Genomic DNA, 24224 nt, shown 5'->3' on the forward strand with positions numbered 1-24224 from the left:
AAATTATAAATATTTTTTTTCGGCTTGAGAAATACAATGTGTGGCGGGAGGGCGTGACTAAAGACCGAAATGAGTGACTGTCACTCTCAATCCGTGACACTTGAGAGCCCTGGTAAGGGATAATGCCCAACGAGGTGTCCAAAATCACCTGATAATGGACGATGCGGAGGGTACGCGTCGGACGGTTGCGTCCACGGAGTCCATTATCAGATGATATTGGACACCTCGAAGGGCATTATCCCGCTTATACCATGGTCACTTGCCAACGATTTTTTTTTACAAACATTAATTTATGTTTTAAGGCGTTTTGCAACGTTAGCCAACTCTGATATTTATAGTCCGCTCAGCTCATAGAACCAACACCGGCTTTCCTTTGGCTGAGCTATTAGCCCAAAAGCTAACGTTATGCTAGCAAGATTTAAAGGCAATAACATTGTGTACGGTTGACAAACAGTAAATATAATTTTACAGTATGTTTGACAATAAGATTTGCTAGCTAACCAGCCATGTCACTGTCCCAAAATCAATATCAAGATTTTCATGAACAATATCGCCAAATACTAGGCTACAGTACTAGTATGGCCGCAGCCTGTGGAGCGAGTTTAATAGCAAATGGATGTGAGATGATCGCATCAAAGTTGTCATTTTCTCCAAACAGTGATTATAATTTGACAGTATGTTTAACAACAAGACTAGCCAGCTATTGAGCCATGTCATTGTCCCCAAATAAAATCAAGATTTTTAAGAAAAAAACGGACTCCGCGGAAGCAACCGGTTCACGCCTCCGCAACGTCCGTTATCAGATGATATTGGACACCTCGTCGGGCATTATCCCTTACGTATTCCATAACTGAGCCAGAGCAAAGTAGGCTAGTTTTTATGCTTGGTAACTCGGTTGGAGCGGAATGTTTTATTCTACTGAGTTAATGGCAGATTGCAACGGAGCGTACTGTCTCGTTTGAGAATGTTACTGAAGTTCTGACACAAGTCAAGTGTCATTTGGTCAATCTAAACGCCCACATGAAGGCCTCACCCCAAATTTGCACATTGCAATAGGGCTGTCCCCACTCAGTCGACTATAGTCGATTTTCTGGTCGATGTTGATCTGATTCCTGCTTGTGTCATCATTGCTGCATTTACGAAATGTTCTACAGAAATTGTAGAATATATTATTTAAGACAAATAAAGGAACTCTAAAAATATATAATTTAAAATAAAATGTGTTACTGTTTTCCCTTTCGTTAATCTGCGCTTTGTTTTTGTTTGGTATTTTGCTCACGGCACGAGCACAATTGGCTGCAGAACTACAAACACCGCCATAGCCTACTTTGACGTAGCCTGGCTCTGCCCTCCGACGTACTTCCGCTCAATTTGGATTTTGCTTCTGTACTAGGTCTGGGAGCTAGGCTCTGAAGTCGGTTTCCAGAAACAATTTTTTTGTAGGTCCAATCAGCGAACAGAGGGAGTGGCTGAGAACGATGACGTTAATGTTGTACACTTGTTTGAGTAGTTCAGTAATGGCAGCGGAGAAAGATGCGAGCGAACTATTCTGCGGTTGTGGCAACGCTGCCGAATATAGGTTAAAGCCGGAGCAAGAACATTCCTTGCTGAGTTTTGTTGGTGGCCATGATGTTGTGGCCCTCCTCCCCACAGGGTTCGGGAAAAGTTTGATTTTCCAGCTAGGCAGCTAGCTCCCTTACAGTAGTGGTGAAGGAGTTGGCTAAGGCAAACGCTTGCGGCAAATCAGAGTGGCTCTGGGCGGATCCAATAGTTTTAAACTTCAACAGAGGACCCGCCTTCAAGGAAGTTAACGTGTGTCAATCGAGAGATTCCAGACCCTCTGTACAAATGAAATGTACAAGGGTCTGGTTAGGACCAGGCTAACTTTGACGGTGTTATTAGTCAAAATGGCAAAGAAATCTGTGGTATGGCAGCATTTCATTACAGTACATTTACTAAGTATCCTACCGGGTGACTCGAAAAACGTTGAACTCTGCCAACAACGGTTTATTTTTCATAGTTCGACGTTTAATATGATGTAGCCTTGAACCTTCCTACCACCTGAAAAACGTAAATTGGCCCAGCCTTACTTCGCCCATGCTAACGTGCTGGGTTGAAAAATGAATATTTATTAATTTTAAGAATCACATCCAAATCGAATGACATTACCTTCTCCGGCCAAGACAACACAATATTTATCAGTTGCTCCGTTCCCCACTCAGCTTCTACGTAAGTTTGTACGCTGCAAGTTCAGGCAGTGATAAGCGCGCTCTGATGATTTGCATGTTAAACAAACAATATTTTTTATTTGTAGTACATTGTAAAGGCCGTTATATGGTACGCCATACAAGATTACGGACACATGGGAAGGGCCTACGCATAGATGGAACGCCCAGAAACGCCCTCTCCGTCGTCTCCGGGGCCGTCGGAGAGCTCTCCCGTGCACCGTTGAAATTCCTGTCGATCCGTCTTGTACAGCGACGGATACCCCTTGGCCGTGATTGGTCCGCTACGACATCATTTCCAAACAACATCATTTCCGACTTCGACAGAAAGGCGTTTTCTCTAAGGTCGTCTTTTTGAAAGACGTCTGTGATGAGAACTTCTTGGAGATAAAGTTTATTGTGAGCTAGTTTATGCTCTACTCTGGCGAATTCAGAAACGTGAGTTTGTTGTCTGTGCACTGACTGCCACAGTTTAGTGACCTAGAGTAGTACATTGTAGTTTTGACTGTACATACAGTTTGTATGGATCTTTTTGTTTCCAATTATATCAGTCTTTTTGTTTATCATTTTTCACATTGGATTATACACTTGGTGGTGGAGAAATGAATTCACAAAACCAGAGCCTTGTCTATATCGCAGGGGTGTCAAACTAATTTTCACCGAGGGCCACATCAGCATTATGGTTGCCGTCAAAGGGCCAGTTGTAACTGCATTTGCATATTTTTCTCAGTGTTTGGTGACAAAATGCAAGCGCGCATAGCGCAAGAGCAAAACTTTTTTTGCCCTTCATTTGAACGCAGAATAGCTTTTTGAGCTTTATGTAAAATAAACATTGCCGTTTTCCAATTGGTAAAACCTTGTCTAATGAAGGTGATGTCTTCATCATTTCTGGCTCCAAATTGTCGACAAGGGAAGCAGAAACATGCTAGCTTGGCTGAGTACTCTAACCAAGTTCGAGAGCGATACCAACTTGGGTTGAATGCCCGAGGACGTTGGCTGAAAATGCACATGGGGTACGTTCCCAGAACCGACTGCATTGGAGTGCTGTCATTCAAACCATGCTCGCCTTCACCCAGTTAAACTTTGCGTTTAACACTGATGTGGATACACTGCTTTCTAGAGGCGGGATGTCGTCACTTTGTCGTAACACAATCGAAATGCATGGTGAGAGATGTCGTTTATGGTCAATGCATGCTGTAAAGCAGTGTAGACTTATTTCAATAGCCCATTAAGCTTCCGCGGGCCACATAAAATGACGTGGCGGGCCACATTTGGCCCGCGGGCCTTGAGTTTGACACCTGTGCTATATCGTATCGTCTCGTCACATGATCAAATAGAGACTTGCCATTGCACAACAACATACATATTACCCAGCAATCATCATTGCTAATCACAAAAATACCAAAGAAAATAAGAACGTATTCATTTCATGGAATCGTTTTTTAATAGTTTCTATAGTGTATATAAGATAAGCATATCATTTTGTTATAGAGTGCTACTATTTTCCCCACAAATAATACCTACCATGATAAAGATAAGTTTGCTCTTTCAGGTGGTTATAGTGCATTAGACACCGTCCTTAACATAATATTATGTGACTGTACCTGCTGCACTCATCGTCTGACTAGTGACAGCTGGTAGGAGGGTCACACGTGTGATGAGAGGTGGGAGATAAACAACGACGATTTCTAACTTACAAAGACGCAACAAAGCAACGTGTTTTCAACTAAAAAACGCTTCTCCACCTACTGTTCTGGCGGTGAATTGTTTTCAGCCCCCCCAGCCTTTGGAGAACCATAAAGGCAACAGAAATGCTAATTAATCCGTCGTATCCGCAGCCCGCCCATCCGTAACAGAGTCTGAGTACCATACTGGCACCTTAAGAGATACTAAATACCATCGGCATTCGGTTACAACAGGACTGGTGATACGAGCTAGCGGTTGAATTTGCAATGTCTAGCAGTCATTGAATCAGATTGCGAAAATGTTTGTATGTTTTTTTGAGGGTGAAAGAAAAGCGTTTCAACTTTCGATTAGTCTATTTTCAGACGTTTTAGCCGAGTCTTGTTCGACCAAAGAAAATCTTAGTTGGGGACAGCACTACATTGCAATGAGGGCCCGGGCTTCTCAACGGCCCGGTACCTAATCAGAAATGCAATACCACCAACATCCACTGGGGCCTTTGCCTCAAGCCAAGGAGTGATGGGTGGGGGCTCGGCACGTGCTAGTGAAGCGTCTGTTGCGAGGGATGACCAGAGGACCAATTAGAGTGAAGGGGCTGGGATGAGTTAGCATGATTCCCGTGGTGGCACCTTTTGAACTACTGATCCGAACAACGTCAACTGCGGTACTGCACAAAAAAGTACACCTGCAAAATTTCTCACTTTGCATAGTGCCCGGTTCTCCAGATAATTGTAGGAAACTAACGCGGACACACAAACACACACAAATAAACAAACAAACAGATTCCTGGCATGTTCTGGCATATGTGTTCATCTCTAACCATGACTAATAACAAAATAAATAAAAGTTAATTAAAATGCGTTTCAGGCCTTTTGAGTTCAAATACAAAAAATATTTCCTCAGAATGAGCTCCACAATATGGAGCAAGGCTTGTTGAAAAAACATGCAGAGATTATTTCTCCAACACAACTGATGTCTTTATGTTTTAGTGATGCATGATCTGGGTTGAAGCAGTCAATTTTGCATGGTCAGAGGCTTGGTGACAAAAGTAACCACACTGTGTGGTTTTACATGGTGCCTAGTTACAGTGCTGGCAACTGAGACCATAATCACAGTTTGAATAATAATGATTTCCATACAGCTATTATGCACTTTGTTGTTATCTAATCGTTCTCAAAATGTTTGCCATAGCCACAGGATTGTACAATTCCCATCCTTACTGTTATTCCCATTCGCCATGCGTGCCAGGCTTGACGGAAATACTTTTTATAAACTGTTGCATTAGCAAGATAGCAAGATAAGAAAATCCCATACAGTATAGTCCCTAATTACCTCCAAACATATCCCTGATTATAGCCCTTATTACGTCAGAATTTTCCCCAAACCAACTTAATCTGCAGTTTTGGGCCACCTAAGGAAATGTGAGTCAAAAACATAGTGAGTCATTGGGTAAATGGCTTCAAAAGGGGCCAACAGCTGGGTTTTCATCATGACATGCTTTGAAACAGGGCTAGGGATTTATTAAGAAATGTTTCTCGATAAATTACAGACTGGAATACAGATTTGTTTTTTTTTTAGGATTTGAGTATCCAGTTACAGAGCTGTTCAGGTCTTGTTTCATTTCAGCAGACAGACAGTCTGTGGTATGTTTCCAATACTCTGACCCAAGAACTCAACTGACCGACCAGGAATATGTAGTTCCTGTTTCTCTGCAAATCGGAAATCCTTCAGGTCCTGCAGAAATGCATAACCCTATAAGGGAGAATGATGGGACTAAGTAGCTAGCTGAGTAAACTGAACAAGCTGTGACACCTTTTTAATGAGGAATTTTCTTTTTGGCGAGGCAACTTCCTATATCTGTGGGATTGTCTTTGAGTAGTTTATTCTTGGTTTTGGCCAGATGTTGCCTGTTATTCCATAGTACTTCACATCTGTTGTCAATGTTTTGACAGTCATAGTGGGCCATGAATCAGCTTGGCATTGTTAGCCTGCCTCCTTGCCTCTGCTCTATAGGGATCCTCTTCGAGGAACCTTGTATTTGTCCCTTTCCTTCTCCTAATGATTTAAAATATGGAGAACAGAGTTGGAGTGCTAATCTCAAATGGCTATAGTATTCAATAAAAATAATGGGGGGGGGGGGAACTAAAGGTTTATCAAATAAAGTAGCAAGTACCCATTTTGCAGTGACGTGCGGTGATGTCAGTAAGAGGGTAGGCACTGAGTTATGAAAGCCAGATTACCTAATTTATTGTTAAGCTAATATGTCAAAACAGTAAATGCAGTAAACAGTAGGCAGTAGCTTACAGCCGCTGAATATTAGCACAGCCACATAGCCAATCTTTTCATACCAGTCTGTTTGAAAAGATCGAAAACATGTTGTCCCTTTTGCTGCAGTAGTCCATCTAAGTCTGGCGTAGACCTCCCTCTTGCTATTAACTTTTTGAATAAAATCGAGCTTGGAGAAATTCCTCAACTCTGATATCGGCAGACACCGCTGCTGTCATTTTGACTTGAATTTTGCGGGGATTACGCTTACAACGTAGCCAGTGTAATGACGCTAGCTGCGCAAATTTCCAGTAATATCTCGATTTTAATTGGTCCATGTTTGATACGTAACGTAGATGAATACTGGCATAACATATTTACGTGCAAAGGCACAGCAGAGTTGTGCTTTTCGACGTACATGTTAGTTAAAGAATACAGGATCGAAGTGCGCATGCGCAACATTAGTTTTTCGTTGTCGTCCGCAATGAATGGACAGTAAAAGCATTGCTTATTTTACCATTTTGTTGTATTTGATTATGCGTAACTGCTACATTTGTCATCGTAACGTCTAAACAATTGGAATAACACACATATTACATATATAAATCACAAGAATAATCAGTAAAAATACAAATACAAGTTTATTAAGTACAATTATTTAATAAAAAAAATGTACGTTAAAATTTTGGCAGGGTAGGCAGTGCCTACCTTGCCTACCCTGACTGCACGTCACTGCCATTTTGTTCCTAGTTGACAGCTTTTCCCTTTCTGTCCTCCAATAGGTGGCTGCCAGGGCTGGGGTTTATGACCTTCTCAACCAGCTGGGTTTCTCCGAGTTTGAAAACCCCCGGGACACACCTCTGGCCAGGCTGCGCTGTCGCTGGCAACGGCAGAATGTCCAATCACTTCCCTTCAGGGGGGAGTTTATCTGAGAAAAGATCACTTTGAACTGCCAAAAAACTATACAGTTTCTTTTTTGGGGGGTTGTGAGATTTTAATGTTTTTGTATTTTACTTCTGTATTACCAATACAATTTTGTGTTTTTTTAACCCACTACCATGGTAAACTTGTTTAATATGATTAGTGATGCCTGTTTAATACTATGAGTGATGCCTGTTTTTCTTATGTTTCAGCTTAATAATTGCCAAGTTGCAAGATGACAGTTGTGCCTTTGCTCAATTTTTTTTTTTACTCTATGCTCATGATATATAGAATTTCAATCAACTAATGTTGTTTTTAAATTAAATACAAATAATTGACTTGCTGTCTTACATACATGGATATTGGTATAATCAGTTTGCTTTATGTCAATAAAGTGTTCAGAACCTTCTCACAGTTAGTTTCTCAGTCAAAAACCTTGAGATTTGCATCGCAGGTTGTCATATTCCAGACAATTGGTAGGTCTGTCAGGTCCGAAGTATAAATGTATTCATGGAATACTTTTTTCTAATGAAATCAAGTTTCTGTGTGCAGTTACTGACAAGTGATCTAGTTATTTGACAAAGTTTATCACTTTTTCATGTTTTGAGGTATCAAACATGGCTTGTCCTTTTGTTCAACATTCAAAAGCAGTAACAGATACTGTTATTCACCGTGTCATGAAGAGAAATGTGTTTTTATTTCAACAATGGAAATTAGCATTGTTAGATGTTCTTAGCTCATTGATTTTCATGGATGGCTTTTTTGAGCTGTACTGTATACTAAAGAATTTTGTATCCAAACACCTGTCACTGATGTTTCTTATTACGTGTCTTGATTATTGGCTTGACTGACTTGACCGAGCACAACTTGTCGGTGTACAATTTAAATGCAGTATTCATGAAGTCAAAACAATTGTTAAGACACTTAGAATAAATCCATTCTTCTTCAGAGATGGATCATTCTTTTTATGTATTTTGCTATGAAACTGCTAAAAACCACCACTATGGACACTTTTTAAGTTGGTGTGAGTAATGTAGAAGTCTTGAAACTGGACAGTGGAAGACTGGAGTCTGCACCCACAGTCTGTAGTGTTTGAGTTTCTGTGACCTTATCAGGTCTGTCGCAATAATTTAATTATACAGCCTACTGCTAAATCTATGCTTGGAAACTGTCAGTTTCGTCAGGTCTATGGTACTGAAATGTACTGGGATTTAAATGCAGATGTCATCAATTGTTGATCAATGTTAATATCATTCACCGTTGGCAAAACGTCTTGGTCATGTACAAAAAGTGGTCAATGAGGACATGAAGGGTTCAATTATAAGTTTGATATTCTTTGTATTTTTATGTTGATTCAAATAACCTTAGTCCTCTAATTTATTTACAGAACGTGCTGGTGATTCTTCTTTTCTTAATGGGCATTTTAACAGTCCATATATCCTGTGTTTATTCATAGTCCTTCTAAAAGAATGTCATTAGTGAAAACGAAATAAGTTAATGTACTGTATATTAAAAATTGTCAGCATTGATCTGTACCGTAGTTTGACAACTTTAACTCCTAGTTTTTCAGTTTTGTTTGAGTTGATCTCATATTTCATCAGCCAATCAAGCAAAGAACAATGGGTTTGAAGGGATGAAAATGAAAATTCCGTGATCGCTCCTAAAAACAGTGTAATTACTGCTTTGTCATTTCACAAATGTCAGGCCTTAAACAACTTATTTTCTGAACATTTCACACAAGACTATTGTATAACACAAACATTTTCATAATGGCAGTATTTGTTCTTGAAATATAGTATTTTATTTGCACAAACTTTGTTCTGAGAAGTTTTATTCATCCAATTACATTTGTGTCATTGTTGCATTGGTTACTTCAGGCTAAATAAACAATTTGAATGCTTCCGATGGCCGTTCTTGTCCTGGATTTTGAAAACAATTCCATGTTTTATCTTACTTTCTTAGCAATTTAGCCGTTTAGTAAGCCTCCTTAAATAACATTCCCAATCTAAGACGTTTCCAAAAATGGTTTTTGCCACCCGCATTCTCTCTTGAGTGTGTGTGGTTCCCACCGTGTACTGTCCAACTAGATTTGGACTTCCTCTGCGCCTGATAGTCCGGAGCCAAATAATTGACCTCTCCCTCTATTTCCTCTTCCTCCCTGTTCCGGTGTTATCTTATTCCTTCTTTCTACACACTACTAACCTCACATCCGGATGATCCCACCATCTCTTTACCTTGTGTAAATGCAAGTAAAAGATTGTGGTTCTTTGAATTGATGTTCTACCTGTATGTACAAATCATGAATTCAAATCAAACATTTTACGTGTCAGGAATTTTATGACATTTCATATGAATGGTTGGATCTATGACCTGGAATTATATTAAGGTGGGATACGTACGGTCTGTTGAGAGAGATTTGTTAAAGGATTGTGGTGGCCTGGAAGAGGAACAGGCTTTACAGTCGGCACATCAGAGTGATGCTCCCTTGGCTCTGCTGACTCGCTTTGAAAGGCTGATATCCCAGATCACTTCCCTCTCTGTAAGTGCATAACAGGCTTATCTGGGAGCACGGAAGTTGTTAGGATTTTATCACATTGAAGCCTATCCTGGATTATTGAAAGAGGAAACCAAGTGGTCTAGATTAAATGACCTTTGCTGTTTTGGATATCTCACTGGAATTTATTTCCGTGCATATTTTGTTTTATTATGTTGGCGTGGTATGGCTGTCTCATAAAGCTATGATGCCACAAAAATACATTTCTCAAACACATGCACACACATACTAGATCATGGACTTTCCAGAAAGGAGGGTCGTCATAACTTTTTCACTGAGACAAACTAGAGCACTTCACCATATAAACAAATTTAAGATACAGACTATTCAGTTGCAAAATGCATCCAACTTGACTCCAGGTCATGCAAAGCCCAAGACACGTGGACCATGGTTGGATGATACAGTGGCCTCTTGCCTTTGAAATGCTTTCCAGACTCATTGAGACACTCCAATGTGTAACTCAAGCTAGCAGTTCTGAGGGATCCCAAGATTACAAAAGACAAAGGGCTGCTTTGAGAGGTGAGCAGCTTGGTGGGATGTAATGAAGTTCATCTGAAAAGCTTCCCTCTGGAGATGACAGAGTGCTCCAGAGAGTAGGCATGCTGCCTAGGCCAGAGAGTGCTCCCTGCTCTCTTTTTCACAGCTCAAGGTCCTCTTTGATATTTCCGCTGTAGTCCATGGCTGTATTGTCCACTGCCTGAGGACACACACAGCATATGCCCATTAGCCTTCATGGCGTAGAGCATGATAATATGTCATATAATAATAATATCTTCATTATAATCCGATTTTAAATACCCTTTTCAGACTCATCTAGTCTAGACAAAACATTGTGTTTTGCAGTTATGTCATGACCTACACCAACAAGAATCACTAGTGCATCTGGGAACTCTTTCTCAGACCTCTCTGCCTCAACTCTGTCTATTCACACAAGGCAAAGGAACATAATAACAACCCCTCTAAATTGCTGGGCTGTAACTTGGCAGGAACTTCTTGTCTTTCCTCATGCTACAGGGCTGTCTAGCAGCTGCTTTGCATCTCCCTGCATCTAAAAGGGATGGAGAGTTGCATATTTTTTCAGTGCACTGGCATGGCTAGCCCACATTACAGCACACCCCAAGGGCAAGGGAGGCAGGGAAACGAAGGCATTCTGTCTTCAGTCCTCCTTTCTGCTGGGTCTCTAGTGGAAGCTTGGCGATATCCAGCTCCCCTCATAAACCCGGCATAACAAATAGATAAAGTCTGATAGTTCATTTTAAATAATGAGAACCATTTGGCTTTTGATATCCTTAGCTAGCAAATGGTCTAGGATACTGGAGCTGCTTTTCCGTCAAATTGCTAAAGTAAAGCAGAGATACCTCAAAGTTCCATCCACTCAGAGGTCCAATCTTTTGTGTAAAGCAATACCCTAATGTTTTGGTCAGCACTTTCATTTTCATGAAATTGCTATAGTCACTGCCATTCTGAAGTTGATTGCAAAGCCCATCAGTACATTAACTGGCATTGTCTCTTTCGAGTGGTAAATACATAGTGTTTGAAGTACTGCACAGCAGGGGCGTAGCCAGAATAATATTTTTGGGTAGGCCTAGAAAAATATGGATAGGCATCTTTTCAGTTTTTTTTCTTATTTACTTTGCGATGTGCACCCGGTGCATAATTTTTCGGAGATATTTTTGTTTTTGGGTAGGCCTTAGAACAAATTAGGTAGGTCTGTGCCTTCCAAGGCCTACCCGTGGCTACGCCTCTGCTGTACAGTTTGCAAACATAGCTGATGCTGTGTGCTGAAAAATGCCCAAAATTGTCATTTGCATTCTTTAGTTGCTTTTCACGAACCCTAACTTATTCAGGATTGCAAGGCTTATGTAGATGAGTATGTTTACTTTATTCACACACTGTCATTGCTGGAATTTGCCCTTGAGAGAACAGGAGGTTTTGCTTTTGTGAACGAACTACGATACAAATAATAACAGGACATACATGGACCATCAATTTCTTTATTAGGATTTTAGTTAGAGAGGTAAAGGACAACCGAAACACCTATCTGTCTGCAAATTGGCCTTTGTATGTCCCTAATTTTGTTGGCTTGGTTTTTTAACTGTAAGAAAGATCTAGTGCCGATTCATTCAGTTGTAATATAATAACATTGTTCTGTGTGGAGTTAACTACAAACTGTGGAGCTATTCATTTAAAGGGAAAAAACCTACACATTCAACTGAGTACTGTGCTTATTGTGCAATGCAAATCTGGCTTTCTGGACACACTGAAGACCCACATGGAACTATGCTATGGAAAAAATAAATGAAACGTTCTCAAGGCGGTTAATGGTTTCCATCACTTAATGCTGTGGTTAGTTTCCATTGCTTATTAATTTGAGTTTTGGAATCAAATACAATCCTCCCCTATACTTCCCTCAAGGTATAAAAAACACACCTTCTCCACATTGACCATCCTACGGCATGGATATAATTACTCACAGACAGGCATAGTGGGGTTAGGGTCAGGGGGGAGGAACTTGGTACAGACACGAGTCACAGAACTGTTTGGAGCAATAGATAGAATGCCCAGTCTAGACATATTTTTAATAAAACATAAAGCTAACATAACCTACATTTAAATGCAATACAACAAGAATGTTTAAACGCACCAGAGATTTCCTTCAAACAAAATGATTCAACTTGAGTTTGAAGGTGTTGAATAATGTTGACCTTGCGACTGTTTCCCTCTGTGTCTTCCAGTAGGGGGGGCTGCTATAAAATTAGGAAGGGATATTGGATTTATTAGGTTTACAATGGGCTTACATAGCTGCAGGCAACGATAAGTAGGTTATAGTTAATATGAAAACCTGAATACTTCCCACTAAAGTCATGAATTAGAGTCTATGCAATATAAAAGGCTCCGTTTCTTGAACTTCCCATGAACTGACTTTTTCTGCGTTCTTTAGACAGTGAAAAACGTATGCAAAAAATAAGAACAATTTGGATGAGTTTGAAGCAATAGCTTAATCTTTTCCTATCGTCGACACATAGGTGCATATCGGTGCACGTCTGCGCGGCAGATGTTTTAGCCTACTAGGAAGGCTACGTTTTCGCAAAGGTTTGTGCTGAAATAACAATATTTACTGCATTGTTAAGTACAGTAAGCATCCTTAGAGAAACAGGCTCCGGTTTACCAAAAAAAAAAGATATGTAGGCTTCCTCTGAACTCTGCGATTAGCCGGGCAGTTGTCGTCATCAGCACCCCAGACTTTTTTCTCTTGTAAATGGATGGGGTTGTCCTGGTTTATGCAGAGTGCAACAGAGGCCGAAAGAACAACTTGTGAATACCAGTCACTTTAGCGTGTAGGGTAGCGTTCAGAATGCTTGGTTTCGCTGAAGTTCAAGATTGTGAAGTTATCTCATAAACGGTGCGTTCAGAAAGAAGGTTCAGTTCAACAAAGTTTACAATAGAAAGGAAACTTTAACTCAACGCTGGACTGGTGGCAGCTCTTAGATTACTCAACATAAGGCTTCGATATGGATTATATTTATTTATTAATGTACTGTTCAATCAGTTTGATATTTTTGGATCACAAGCACGCTGCAAAGTCACATGGTAAGTTTTAATGTATATTTAAAACTTTCCAGGCAACTTTTTATCTCAACCTTCTATTAGTTTGGTCTACCGGCAACTTATTTTTCAGTTTTTTTTTTCTCTGCTTAATAGAAAGTGATGGTTTAACTGATAGGATAGCATTCTAACTCCGTCATTGAAACATAAAGGCTTGCATATCGTATCTGGGAATATTTTCCAGTCATACAACTGCCTGTCGAATAATTAATTAGAATATCCTCGGGCACAATCTTTTTTTACATAAAATTGGCATGTCATTATACTTTCAAAGTAGCCAACACATTTAGCATGCTCTTAATATGCACTGCATTTGATGTAGGCTCCCTTATGACTGTATCCTATAGGTCTGTCCCTGGATGCTTTTCTCAATTCACTATTTGTTCCATCAGAAAAACTCTCTGGAAAATTAAGTGAATACGGTCTTATCGTGCCATTCAGTACAGACTCCCAAGGCCGGTATATTTCTCACGTGGTGTCAGCTGGAACTGGAAGTAAAGGTGCATCACCAGCCGCGGGAAAAAGACGGGTGGCACGTAGTGCCGCCGATACGCCCTCTATCACCACAGCTGGCCAGCACTTGTTTTTTAATGTCACTGTTTTCGGAAAAGAACTTCACCTACGTCTGAAGGCCAATAGACGGCTCGTTGCTCCAGGTGCTTTTGTGGAGTGGCAAGAGGACTTCGAGGAAAAGGCCAAGGAACGTATTCATGGAGACTGCGTTTTTACTGGAGATGTGTCGGATATGCCAGACGCCTCTGTGGCCATCAGTAACTGCGATGGACTGGTAAGTCAGACAGCTTGATCATGTGATATAAAAATTGAATGTAAAATCGGATACATTTCCCAAACGGACCTTGGGTAATATTTGTCAATTTTTGCAGTCTTCTGGACGTGGTATTGCATATGCGTTTCACACAATGGCTGCTGTTAAGAATATTTCCATAGCTGCCACATGCCCAACTCCATTTCTCTCCAGTTGCAATGTCCCTCCCACCTAAAGGGCCCCAACCAGTATCTGTACCAGCATTACATTGAACTGCGTAAAAGCTATTTTTCTCTCCCTCTTAATACAATGTTTTCTATGGTCTTGTCTCTGGTCACTCACTGTCTTATTATTACTTATTATTGTTACAATAATTGTATCTTGGGATTCCTCTTCACAGGATGCTTGAGGCCTTATGGCAAGGAGTAGGTTAATATCTAACAGACAACCATGGCTACTAAAGTGACAATCCTCACAGGAAACTGAGAGTGAGAAACAAATTGCTGAGTTGCTGATCAACCATCAACACCCGCTTTATTTTTCTTCGATGCATGTGTTAACAGGTGTTAAATTTGTCACCAAGAGGCTCTTTTGACCGTGTTAACTGTGCAGTCGCATACATATACATGTTTACATGCAAATGGCCAGTCTTACATTTGTTAAGCCAAAACACACTTTCCAGATAAAAAGAGCTTTGGAGTGGACTGAAGCAGAAATCTCTTCACACACAGACATTCAAAAAATGTGTGAAAACACCTGGTTTGACAAAACCTCTTAACACTGTTGAACCATGTGTGCTTCATTGTGTCTCCTTTGACTGTGCTCATCTGTGTGAACATGTTCAGGTACTTTGAGTTGGAGGGTGGCAGGTGGCCTTTCTAAATAGCTACCACATCATACAGTACCACATAGGGATATTGTCAATGCAGTTGTGAACCATTCATGTTGGCAAAACGTATCAATGCTAATGCACGCTGCTGTGTAGCTTTTATGCCATTAGCTTCTCTCCCCACTGATGCCTGGAAAATTATAGATCCCCGCTATTTTTAAGGAACACTGAAATCATAGAGGCATCAGTTTGCATGTGAGGAAAATACCTGTTCACTCATGAGAAACATCAACTGAAAGATCAAAGCGTGAGATGTTGTTCTTGTTACACTGAACTTCATGCTATATTTACCAATGACATGGCATAGTATAAATAATTGCTCTGATGTGTTAAAAGGGATGGATTTGATTTACCCCTAGAATGAATAATTCCATCTGTTTGCATCCACTGTCCAGTATGGTGAACCATCCGGCCATGCTCTACACCACTGAACTGTACTTCAGGTTTATGATTGCAGCCCACCATGGCTACCCAAAGTCTCTCTAGTGCATTCCATGCACCCATTAGCAGTTGGAGAAGAAAGGAAAGAACGAATATTATTGATGAGATGACTTAACAGATCAATAATCACCCTGCTGTCTTTTCAATAACGTTTTTTTAAATTCCATATCAGACACCACATTTTGGTTCCAATGCCTGAAACACTATTGCTCTTTCATACTTTAGTATAGGACAAACCACAACGGACACACAAACTAAAACCACTTAATTCAGTTCATCCCAACCCCTCTACAAAAAAATACAAAACTTTAAAGTCTCTGACAAAGCTGAGCTCTGGTTTGTAGATAACATTTATTTGTTCAGCAGATAACGAGCAGTCCTAGTAATCTGAAATATTTTAAGGCATTTCCCCTACGTTGGTGGTCAAAGTGAATGGTCCCTTTTGTGGCCATGTTTTATTTTTTTACACAGCTTTGGGGCAAGTGAAAATGGAATATCATTTCATTTCAGGAAGTGAGCTTGACACAGCCAGGGTAGAATATATTCCATGTGTTTCATTGAGCCGCAGCCAAGATAAACAGCCGCCTGTCTGAGCTTGCTGGAATTTTTTTGTAGATTGTTTTGAAGATACTTATGGAGCTCCTGGACAAATGATTTAGTCTGAGACATGGGTTTGATGTGTTAGGCCACATAAGATCACGTGTGATGAAAGGACTGAGGGTTGAAGTGGCTCGTATCTCTGAGGTGGCCTGTACTGTTTGTCTTTGGTGTTTATCTTCTCGTGTCTCCAGTGCTTAGCCTACGCCTGCCTATTGCCTTCAAAAAGACAGTTGATTTCATCCAGGTTAGACCATAACAATGTGTTACTGATAGGCTGGCTTTATAAGGCCACAGACACAAGGACCTTTGGTGGATAGGAGGTAATTTTCCAGTAAAAGCACAAGTTTCTCGTTAAACTTTTTTAAGCACACCACTGAAACCCCAAACCATGTGCCACCATGTTTTGTTTCTTTTTACTACAGACAAGACATCCCACAATCCAGGTGTGTGTCTGTGTCGTCTCTGTGGAGCATCTGAAGCGACCAGACTATTAAGATGGCTGCATGACATCACCAGAAATGGATTACGTTATCTTGGTTCCTTGCCAGTGTGCCTAGAGGGGCAAAACTGTTCATCCCAGCCATCCAGCACATGACAGATGGAACAAGCCACGTGCTAGGGGGTGTCAAGCATTTGCCCAGTTTATACTGGATTTCCTAGGGATATATTTGGCCCTCAAATGCACAGACTATTTACTAGCCATACTCAAGAGGGTAGCCACACAAGGACTGAAAAGTCACCAGGTGATTTCTGTGTAAAGTGGAGAGTGAGTAGCATTTCTGCTGGATGGCAATAGCTGTAGGCTAAAGATGCCTTCTCTGTATTGTTCTGAGTGGGCAGGAATGATGAGTGTGATTACGCTGTGACCGCTCATGTGTTAGGAATTTGCACCAGTGACATGGATCGAATTACAAGTGTGATGGGAATTTGAGGATTGGGATGACTGTGCTTGGAAGGGAGCTATTTATGCATCCATCAGTTAAATACAGTGAGAGCCACCTAGCAACAGCATCAGAATGGGACCAAACTTAGTCATGGCTGGCAGAAGGGCACACATACACACACACACACACACACTATTAAATCTCCTGTCTTTTGTACATAGTAAAACCAAGGTCTCTGTCAAGCTATATCTTTTCCTCTCTACAACAAATGTTGTTTGGTTGTATTTATAAATTTTCAAGGAAGTTATACAGTTTGGTTAGCTTAATTGTATTTTGCACACAGGTTCTGTCGGTGAACTATTGAGGACTGACTGTGCATGTTAGTCAGATATGGTGAAGACACAAGGACCATGTATAATCATTGCTGCTCTATCAGAAGAAGGCCAAGATCTCGGACAATGATTAAAGTGTTGTAATTAACATAATTAAATCATAGAAATGTTTCTAAATGCTCACACATATATACGTGCGCACACACACACACTCACACACACACACACACACACACACACACACACACACACACACAAACACAAACCTGTCTAGGATGATAGTGCCTCTGCATGACAAGTAAGAATGTGTCCTTGAAAACATAGCTTTCTATCCCCAGATTTACTTTAAACTGAGATCCCTGTTGACATTAGACAATCAGCTATAATGTTAGCTGACAGAAGGGACTTGCTCTCCCCATCATTTCATAAAAAAAACATTTTTTGTCCTCTTTTCCTCTACAAAATAAATGTATGCGATTACTATTGATCAAAACAGAACGAGGGTTCGGCTGTACTTGAAAAATACTATTGAGCATATTCGCGGACATGCACTGCACGAGTGATTAATTGCGATGACGGCTCCAATGGAAGTTATAGCGAGCACATAGAACTTTAAATATTTTGTAATCAATGTATTTATTCCCAGGTGTTTTGTCGTCCCATCTTTGATGTTTGTCCCCTTCAGGTTGAATGCCAGTCATAATATGACCAATTTTCACTGTATAATCCTCATCCTAATCCTCAACTATGCATGTCCTTTCTGGCACACCGCTGTGAAAGATGAAAGCTGATGAAAATGAATCAGATAGTAATCCTCGACTCAGGGAACCTGTCCAATACTATTATCTCGTCGGCACAGCTAAGAACGTCATCTAACCATATGGTCAGTTTATCACACACTTGTCTCTCCCCCCTCTCCAGTGCTGAAAGTACAGTAAAGCTTGGATCATTCTGCAGACAGCAAGACTTTTTGCCTATAGACTTGGGATATTCAATTTACTCACTGTATGTGAGTACACCAGTAATGCATTGTTCACCTTTGAAGGGATTGTACAATTTGTTTTGATTTCATGTCTAGGATGCCTAGAGTGATATGTGAAATGGTGTTTGGTAGTAATCAGCGTTTATTCCCAGTGTTGTCACATTCAGACTGTTTGATCAGTAGCCTGGTCCTTATCAGACTCTCGTACATTTCATTTGTACAGAGAGTCTGGCCTCGTTCCATTGACAAGCGTTGATTTCCTTGTAGGCGGGTACTCTGTTGAAGTTTAAAACTATTGGATCTGCCCAGAGCCTCTCTGATCTGCCATAACCAATTGCTTGCGTTCGCCTTAGCCAATTCCTTCACCACTACTGTAACAGAGCTAGCTGCCGTAACTGGAAAATCAAACTGTTCCCACAACATCATGGCCACCAACAAAACTCAGCAAAACTTGTTTTTGTTGTTTTTTGTTTATTTTATAGATATTATAATGTTGCCACAACAGACCGAATGGTTTCGCTCCCATCTTTCTCCATTACGGAACTACAACACAAACTAGCGCACAACATCAACGTCATAGTTCTCAGCCACTCCCTCTGTTCGCTGATACGCCGGTAGAAAGTAAACCTCAAAAATCTGACTTACGTACCGAATGACCAGACCTAGTACAGACGCAAAATCCAAATTGAGCGGAAGTACGTAGGAGGGCAGAGCCAGGCTACTTGATCAGAGCCCCCTGAGGCAGAATGAACTCCTGTCCACAGTATAGATCAACAAAGTGCATGCCTGTGACTGAAATTATATGTTTTCGATGCAATCTACTTCAAATTGCAGGTTAAGCTCTCAGGATGACAGTAAAGACATTGATTTCTGTTCACATAATAGTTTATGCATCCTTAGCCCAAGGGTTTATTCAACTTTTTGTTATTTTGGTTTGCATCTTTACAAGAACTCATATTCTGTATCCTTATTAAAGACCTCAGGGATGTCTCAAGCTAATTAAGCTCCAAGACCTTCAACAACAGTACACCATAAATATGCATGGTAGCTGTTGAATTGAATGTAATATCTTCAAAATGTCCATTGGGATGTTGAATTCTTCCTTAGTTTGTGTTGGGTTTACACATATACTGTATGTTGTCCTGGAGTAGGACTCCAACTACTAGTTTGCCTAGTCAAGGGACAAGGTCCCTTGAATTACATAAATATCCACCTTCAAAGTTTGTAGTGTTGGTGTGTGGAATTTAGTGTAGCGGTGAGCTTAAGGATGAGATGTTTGCTTTATTTGTGAGAGGTCAGTGGCACACAGTATGTGTTATGCTTTGCGTATAGTGTGTTTTCACTGCTGCATTTGTGAGTGTCCATCTTGACTGCTTTGCTGGGATGTACTACTTCACGTCACTACACAAGACGGTAATGATGTAGCTTTGGGCTACTATTTGACTTGGGCTTTGATTGCTGATCACAAATGTACCTATTAAAAACAATGATCCCCTTTGTTGGCCTTCAGTAGTTGATGCACATGGTTGGGTTGATTTTAAGTAAACATATTATCAAAGCCTTTTTTCTCATATGGTTATGTTTCCATCAACAAACAAGTCACTGCAGTTTAATTGCTTTGCTTCAAGTACAACAAAAGTTTTGGTGTGCATGGTAAGTCCACCAAGCAGATGACTGACGAGTTTAATGATGGTGAAATCCTAGAGAGTTCGTAGCAAATGGCTGGTAGTAAAGAAATGTTTTGCATAAATATTACTAGTTGTTAGTGTTAGTTGAGGAGGTCACGCCGCATTAACATGGCGCTTTGTGTGGATTTGTTTAAAGTTCTCAACAAGCAAAGTGTCTGCTGTCAAAAAATGGTTTACTTCATTTTAAGATGGATTTCAACCAAGTGTTGTAATGTTTAAAACTTATACATAAATTTACGTTTCCACCAAATATGGATGTCACTGGGTGTTGAGGTTTGAGTAAGTGTTATGAGGCTCAGGTAAGGCCAGGCCCCAGACTAACTGTGTTTCCCACTGTGCCACTGTCAAGGCGTGTCTCCCAGATATTTGACCAATGCAGTGGTACGTCTTCTCCAGAAACACCAAGTTCACTTTCCACCCGGCGTTGAAAGAAACAACCAGAGGAAGCTTTCAGGCATGCCTTGGTTGGCATTTCCTGGTCTTTGATTGGATGGATCCAGGGTTTTTCCTGTGTCTAAATGAGTCTTTTGCTTCCACTTAAGATTAAAATAGATAGGCTAATAGATTGATAATAGTCCAAGTCCCATGGTGCTATCATGTATGGTTCAAAGATAATCAAGGTTTACCTCTTAACGTATATATGCAAACTACTGAAATGTATATCAATGGAATCTAGAACTAACCATTGGTCAGAAATGGAAAACTCAAATTATGAAATTCAAGTTTATCGAAGCAAGCTATTGTTCGCGCACATCACAGTTGCGTCTTGATCAGACAAGAAGACACACTCGATCTTTCTATCAACGCGATTACTATTGATCAAAAGTGAACAAGAGTTCGGCTGTAGCCTACTTGAAAAATACTATTAAGCATATTCGCGGACATGCACTGCACGAGTGATTAATTGCAATGAGCGAGCACATAAAACTTTATATATTTAGTAATCAATGTATTTATTCCGAGGTGTTTTGCAATTTCGTTTTATTTTCTTTGTGGTTGGGATTCCTGGTTTTATTTTCCAGGTCAAGAATACCAATGGAGGCTGCGTTGGAAATCGTTAATCAAACTTTTATCAGTCTTTTGAGTGGAAATTTCATTTGCATTTTTACAGGTGTATTCGTGCACGTCAGGCTGGCACTCGAAGCGGAACAACAGTTTACTGTCCGCTCTGTCCATTCGCGTACCTCATAGTTGCGTATTGATCAGACAAGAAGACATGCTTATCAACGCGTGTAGCCTACTATTGATAAAAACAGAATGAGGGTTAGGCTGTAGCCTACTTGAAACATACTATTGACAACATATTCGATGACATGCTTTGCACGCGTGATGAACACAGCTTTTTTTTTTTTCATACCCCGATTTATACTTCTCCAACTACGTTACGGACGTACAGACGCACGCACGACTCTGCGTGCTGAAAGCCATTCACCGCCAGAACAGTAGATGGCGCTGCACTGCGATGATAGCTAGGTTACTGAAAAGTCGGAGCAAATTTACAATTGAGCCGTTTCATCAATAAAATAAGCACATTTTCAGCAACTACACTGCCCATTTCTCGTCACATTTTAATTCATATGCTTATTTACATGTAGGCTACTGTTTAGCTGAAATATGAATTGTAAAAACTTACAACAATGGCGGTCAAAAGATTCTGTTTTCTTGTTGGTCATGGCAACCCCGCCCCCGCCCCTAACTCAAGCAGTTCTTAATACGGACCAATCACAGCCAAGGGGGAATCCGTAAAATGACGGACGGACGGATAGTCAGGAAAATCAGGAGGTGCACGCAGAGCTCTCCGAGGGGTTCGAGAGGGAGTTCCTTAACGGAGAGGGCGTTCCCTGTTTGCGTGTCCGTAAAAACGCAGAAGTATAGACCAATTATCACCCTACGTCACACAATTGTCAAGCAGGCTCAACTGCGCCTGTCGGTTGCAAAAGACGAACATCTCCCCGGTCTATTACACTTGGAGTGTTGATCAGGTCATCATATCTGGCCACTGGATTGAAAGGCTTGGTATTAAGTTTCTGAGGCTCTTGGCCTTTGGACAAATACATTTACGTTTCACTTGTCTATGCACAAAAGTCACTTGACCCCGATACCCTCAAATAGCCGGACAAAGTGATCGGGCAAAACTAGCCTTGCTAACGGAGGTCGCTTTCTCAGGCAATTGACGAATGAAACAGGCTCAGTTAAAGAAATCCGAGATGATAACTTCATCAGGCTCGTATCTACATTAGGCAGTCCTCCTTGACGTTTCTGGTGTAGAATGGAGTGAAATACAACATTGTGCAACAGAGTCTGACTGAGGCTAATGTCAAAACAGTGTAATGGGACGCAGTCTCACTTTTAAGATTTAGAATTGACTGTAAAACTGTAAAATTATGAACTTTGTGACGTGACGTGAAGACATGGTTGCTGCTCTGTACCTGGTGACATTCTCACTCAAATTTCAAGACTTTCGTGACCCAAATCTAAATTCTGATGCGACAGATCAATGGGTATTCGCTTTCTCTCTTAAAGTCTGTCCTCCTCAACCTTTTTTTGTATTTTTAAATCTAACTATTTGTATTATCCGTGTGGTCCTTTTGCCATTTAAAATGCTATCCTTTCCCAGTTTTCTGCGACCACATTCCGCGCGCATCCCGAATGTTTACAAACAAATAATTGGTCTATAGAGGGTTTTCACCGACGTCAAGTTCTGGGCGCTAACCCGGATGCGCGGTGGAGGCACTCGATGTAAACAACTGAACGGAGTACAATGGAGTATTGTGCGCTTTGGATACCTTTAGTGAATGTAGCCATGTCTAAACAACTGAAACGCTAATCAAAACGCGTCCAAGATGCAAAGGCATATAGGGAACGACTTGGACCACAAGAAAAGGCGCGATATTTCGAGAAATTACGATTTATTGACGGTGCAGATTCCTACTAGCCTGGTCCTAACCAGACCCTGTACATTTCATTTGTACAGAGGGTCTGGGATCGCTCCATTGACAAGCGTTAACTTCCTTGAAGGCGGGTCCTCTGTTGAAGTTTAAAACTATTGGATCTGCCCAGAGCCACTCTGATCTGCCATAACCAGTCGCAAGCGTTCGTCTTAGCCAACTCCTTCACCACTACTGTAACGGAGCTAACTGCCATAGCTGGAAAATCACACTTTTCCCGAACCCCGTAGGGAGGAGGGCTACAACATCATGGCCACCTACAAAACAGCAAGGAATGTTCTCGCTCCGGCTTTAACTTATGGATATTCGGCAGCATTGCCACAACCACAGAATAACTTCGCTCGCATCTTTCTCCGCCGCCATTACTGAACTACTCAAACTAGTGCACGACATTAACGTCATCGTTCTCAGCCACTCCATCTGTTCGCTGATTGGACCTACAAAAAAATTGTTTCTGAAAACCGACTTCAAAGTCAAACTCCCAGACCTAGTACAGATGCAAAATCCAAATTGAGCGGAAGTACGTAGGAGGGCAGAGCCAGGCTAGATCCCTACGAGTTAGCTCCCTCTTCTTGGATCCGTGACGACCCGGTGATTCTTCCTTCAGTTGCAGATCCCGATATAGTCCACTACCTGGTTTTCTCGCCCAGCCCATACACAGCGGAATACCTTAAATCCTACAAAGGTTTGGATGCCTATAACCAGATGGTGTGTGGATGAGTGAGGGAGACGCAGTACCAAGTTATCAACGATCGTTATATTGTGAAGGCCAAAGTAAGTAATTAAGTAAGTAAGTTATTGCCATACTCAAGGTGTAGCCAAGTGACTCTCAATCGTGTTTTTTCCCTCATAGATCTTGGTTGAGCATTGCCAACCACAAGCGCCTCCTTTCCTTTGATAATCTCTGGCATTCCTCTTCCTGGTTTTTAATAATTTTTGGAAGTCGATAATATTCGAAAATATTTTCTCGATCTATCCTATTGGTACAACCTGAAACACGGCCATAATAAACCATTGTCCTTGACGATGTTCGGTATAAACTTCAGTGCCTGTGCTTTGTTGTGATGCGAAGTGCCTCCAATATGGCGACTTCCGGTCTGATGATGCGTCGTGAAAACCCTCTATAAATTGGCCTTTAGGCGCTCGGGATTTGTCATAGGTGCTCGGGAAAACGGCTTAGTCGCGCACCCACATTTTCTGTATGCAGGAAAAACCCTGGGATCTCTCAAGCACTTACCTTTCTCTTTCTTGCTGTTAAATGTACAACCTTCAATTCATGTTTATTTTTGATTTTTTAAGTAGTGTGAAAGGATGTTTAGCATTTTTATGAGATTAGTTCAATTTAGCTTCAAAAAAGTTATCTTTGTTTCATATTTTGATTTTGTCCTGAACTGGAAATCTTTCCCTTTTAATTAACAAAGGGAGTTGCAATTGGATGTT

At 40.9% G+C, this 24224-nt stretch overlaps 2 protein-coding genes across 5 annotated transcripts in view; both read left to right on the forward strand.

The window, feature by feature from the left end:
* Window positions 1-8761, forward strand: part of pald1a (phosphatase domain containing paladin 1a) — a 62027-nt gene extending 53266 nt beyond the window's left edge. For all 3 annotated transcript variants that reach the window (XM_047032052.1, XM_047032051.1, XM_047032050.1), the window contains exon 20: window positions 6956-8761. In XM_047032052.1, the coding sequence (XP_046888008.1) occupies window positions 6956-7105 (150 nt within the window). In that variant the 3' untranslated portion in view covers window positions 7106-8761. The remainder of the gene's footprint in view (window positions 1-6955) is intronic.
* Window positions 8762-12890: 4129 nt separating this feature from the next.
* Window positions 12891-24224, forward strand: part of LOC124475381 (A disintegrin and metalloproteinase with thrombospondin motifs 3) — a 34736-nt gene continuing 23402 nt past the window's right edge. Inside the window, exons 1-2 of one of the 2 annotated variants that reach the window (XM_047031937.1) lie at window positions 12891-13239; window positions 13602-14041. In XM_047031937.1, coding sequence (XP_046887893.1) covers window positions 13161-13239; window positions 13602-14041 — 519 coding nt within the window. In that variant the 5' untranslated portion in view covers window positions 12891-13160. The remainder of the gene's footprint in view (window positions 13240-13601; window positions 14042-24224) is intronic. The other variant, XM_047031938.1, reaches the window with a different exon arrangement.

The sequence above is a fragment of the Hypomesus transpacificus genome, chromosome 13 (genome assembly GCF_021917145.1).
Source record: "Hypomesus transpacificus isolate Combined female chromosome 13, fHypTra1, whole genome shotgun sequence".
Taxonomy (NCBI): Eukaryota; Metazoa; Chordata; class Actinopteri; order Osmeriformes; family Osmeridae; genus Hypomesus; species Hypomesus transpacificus.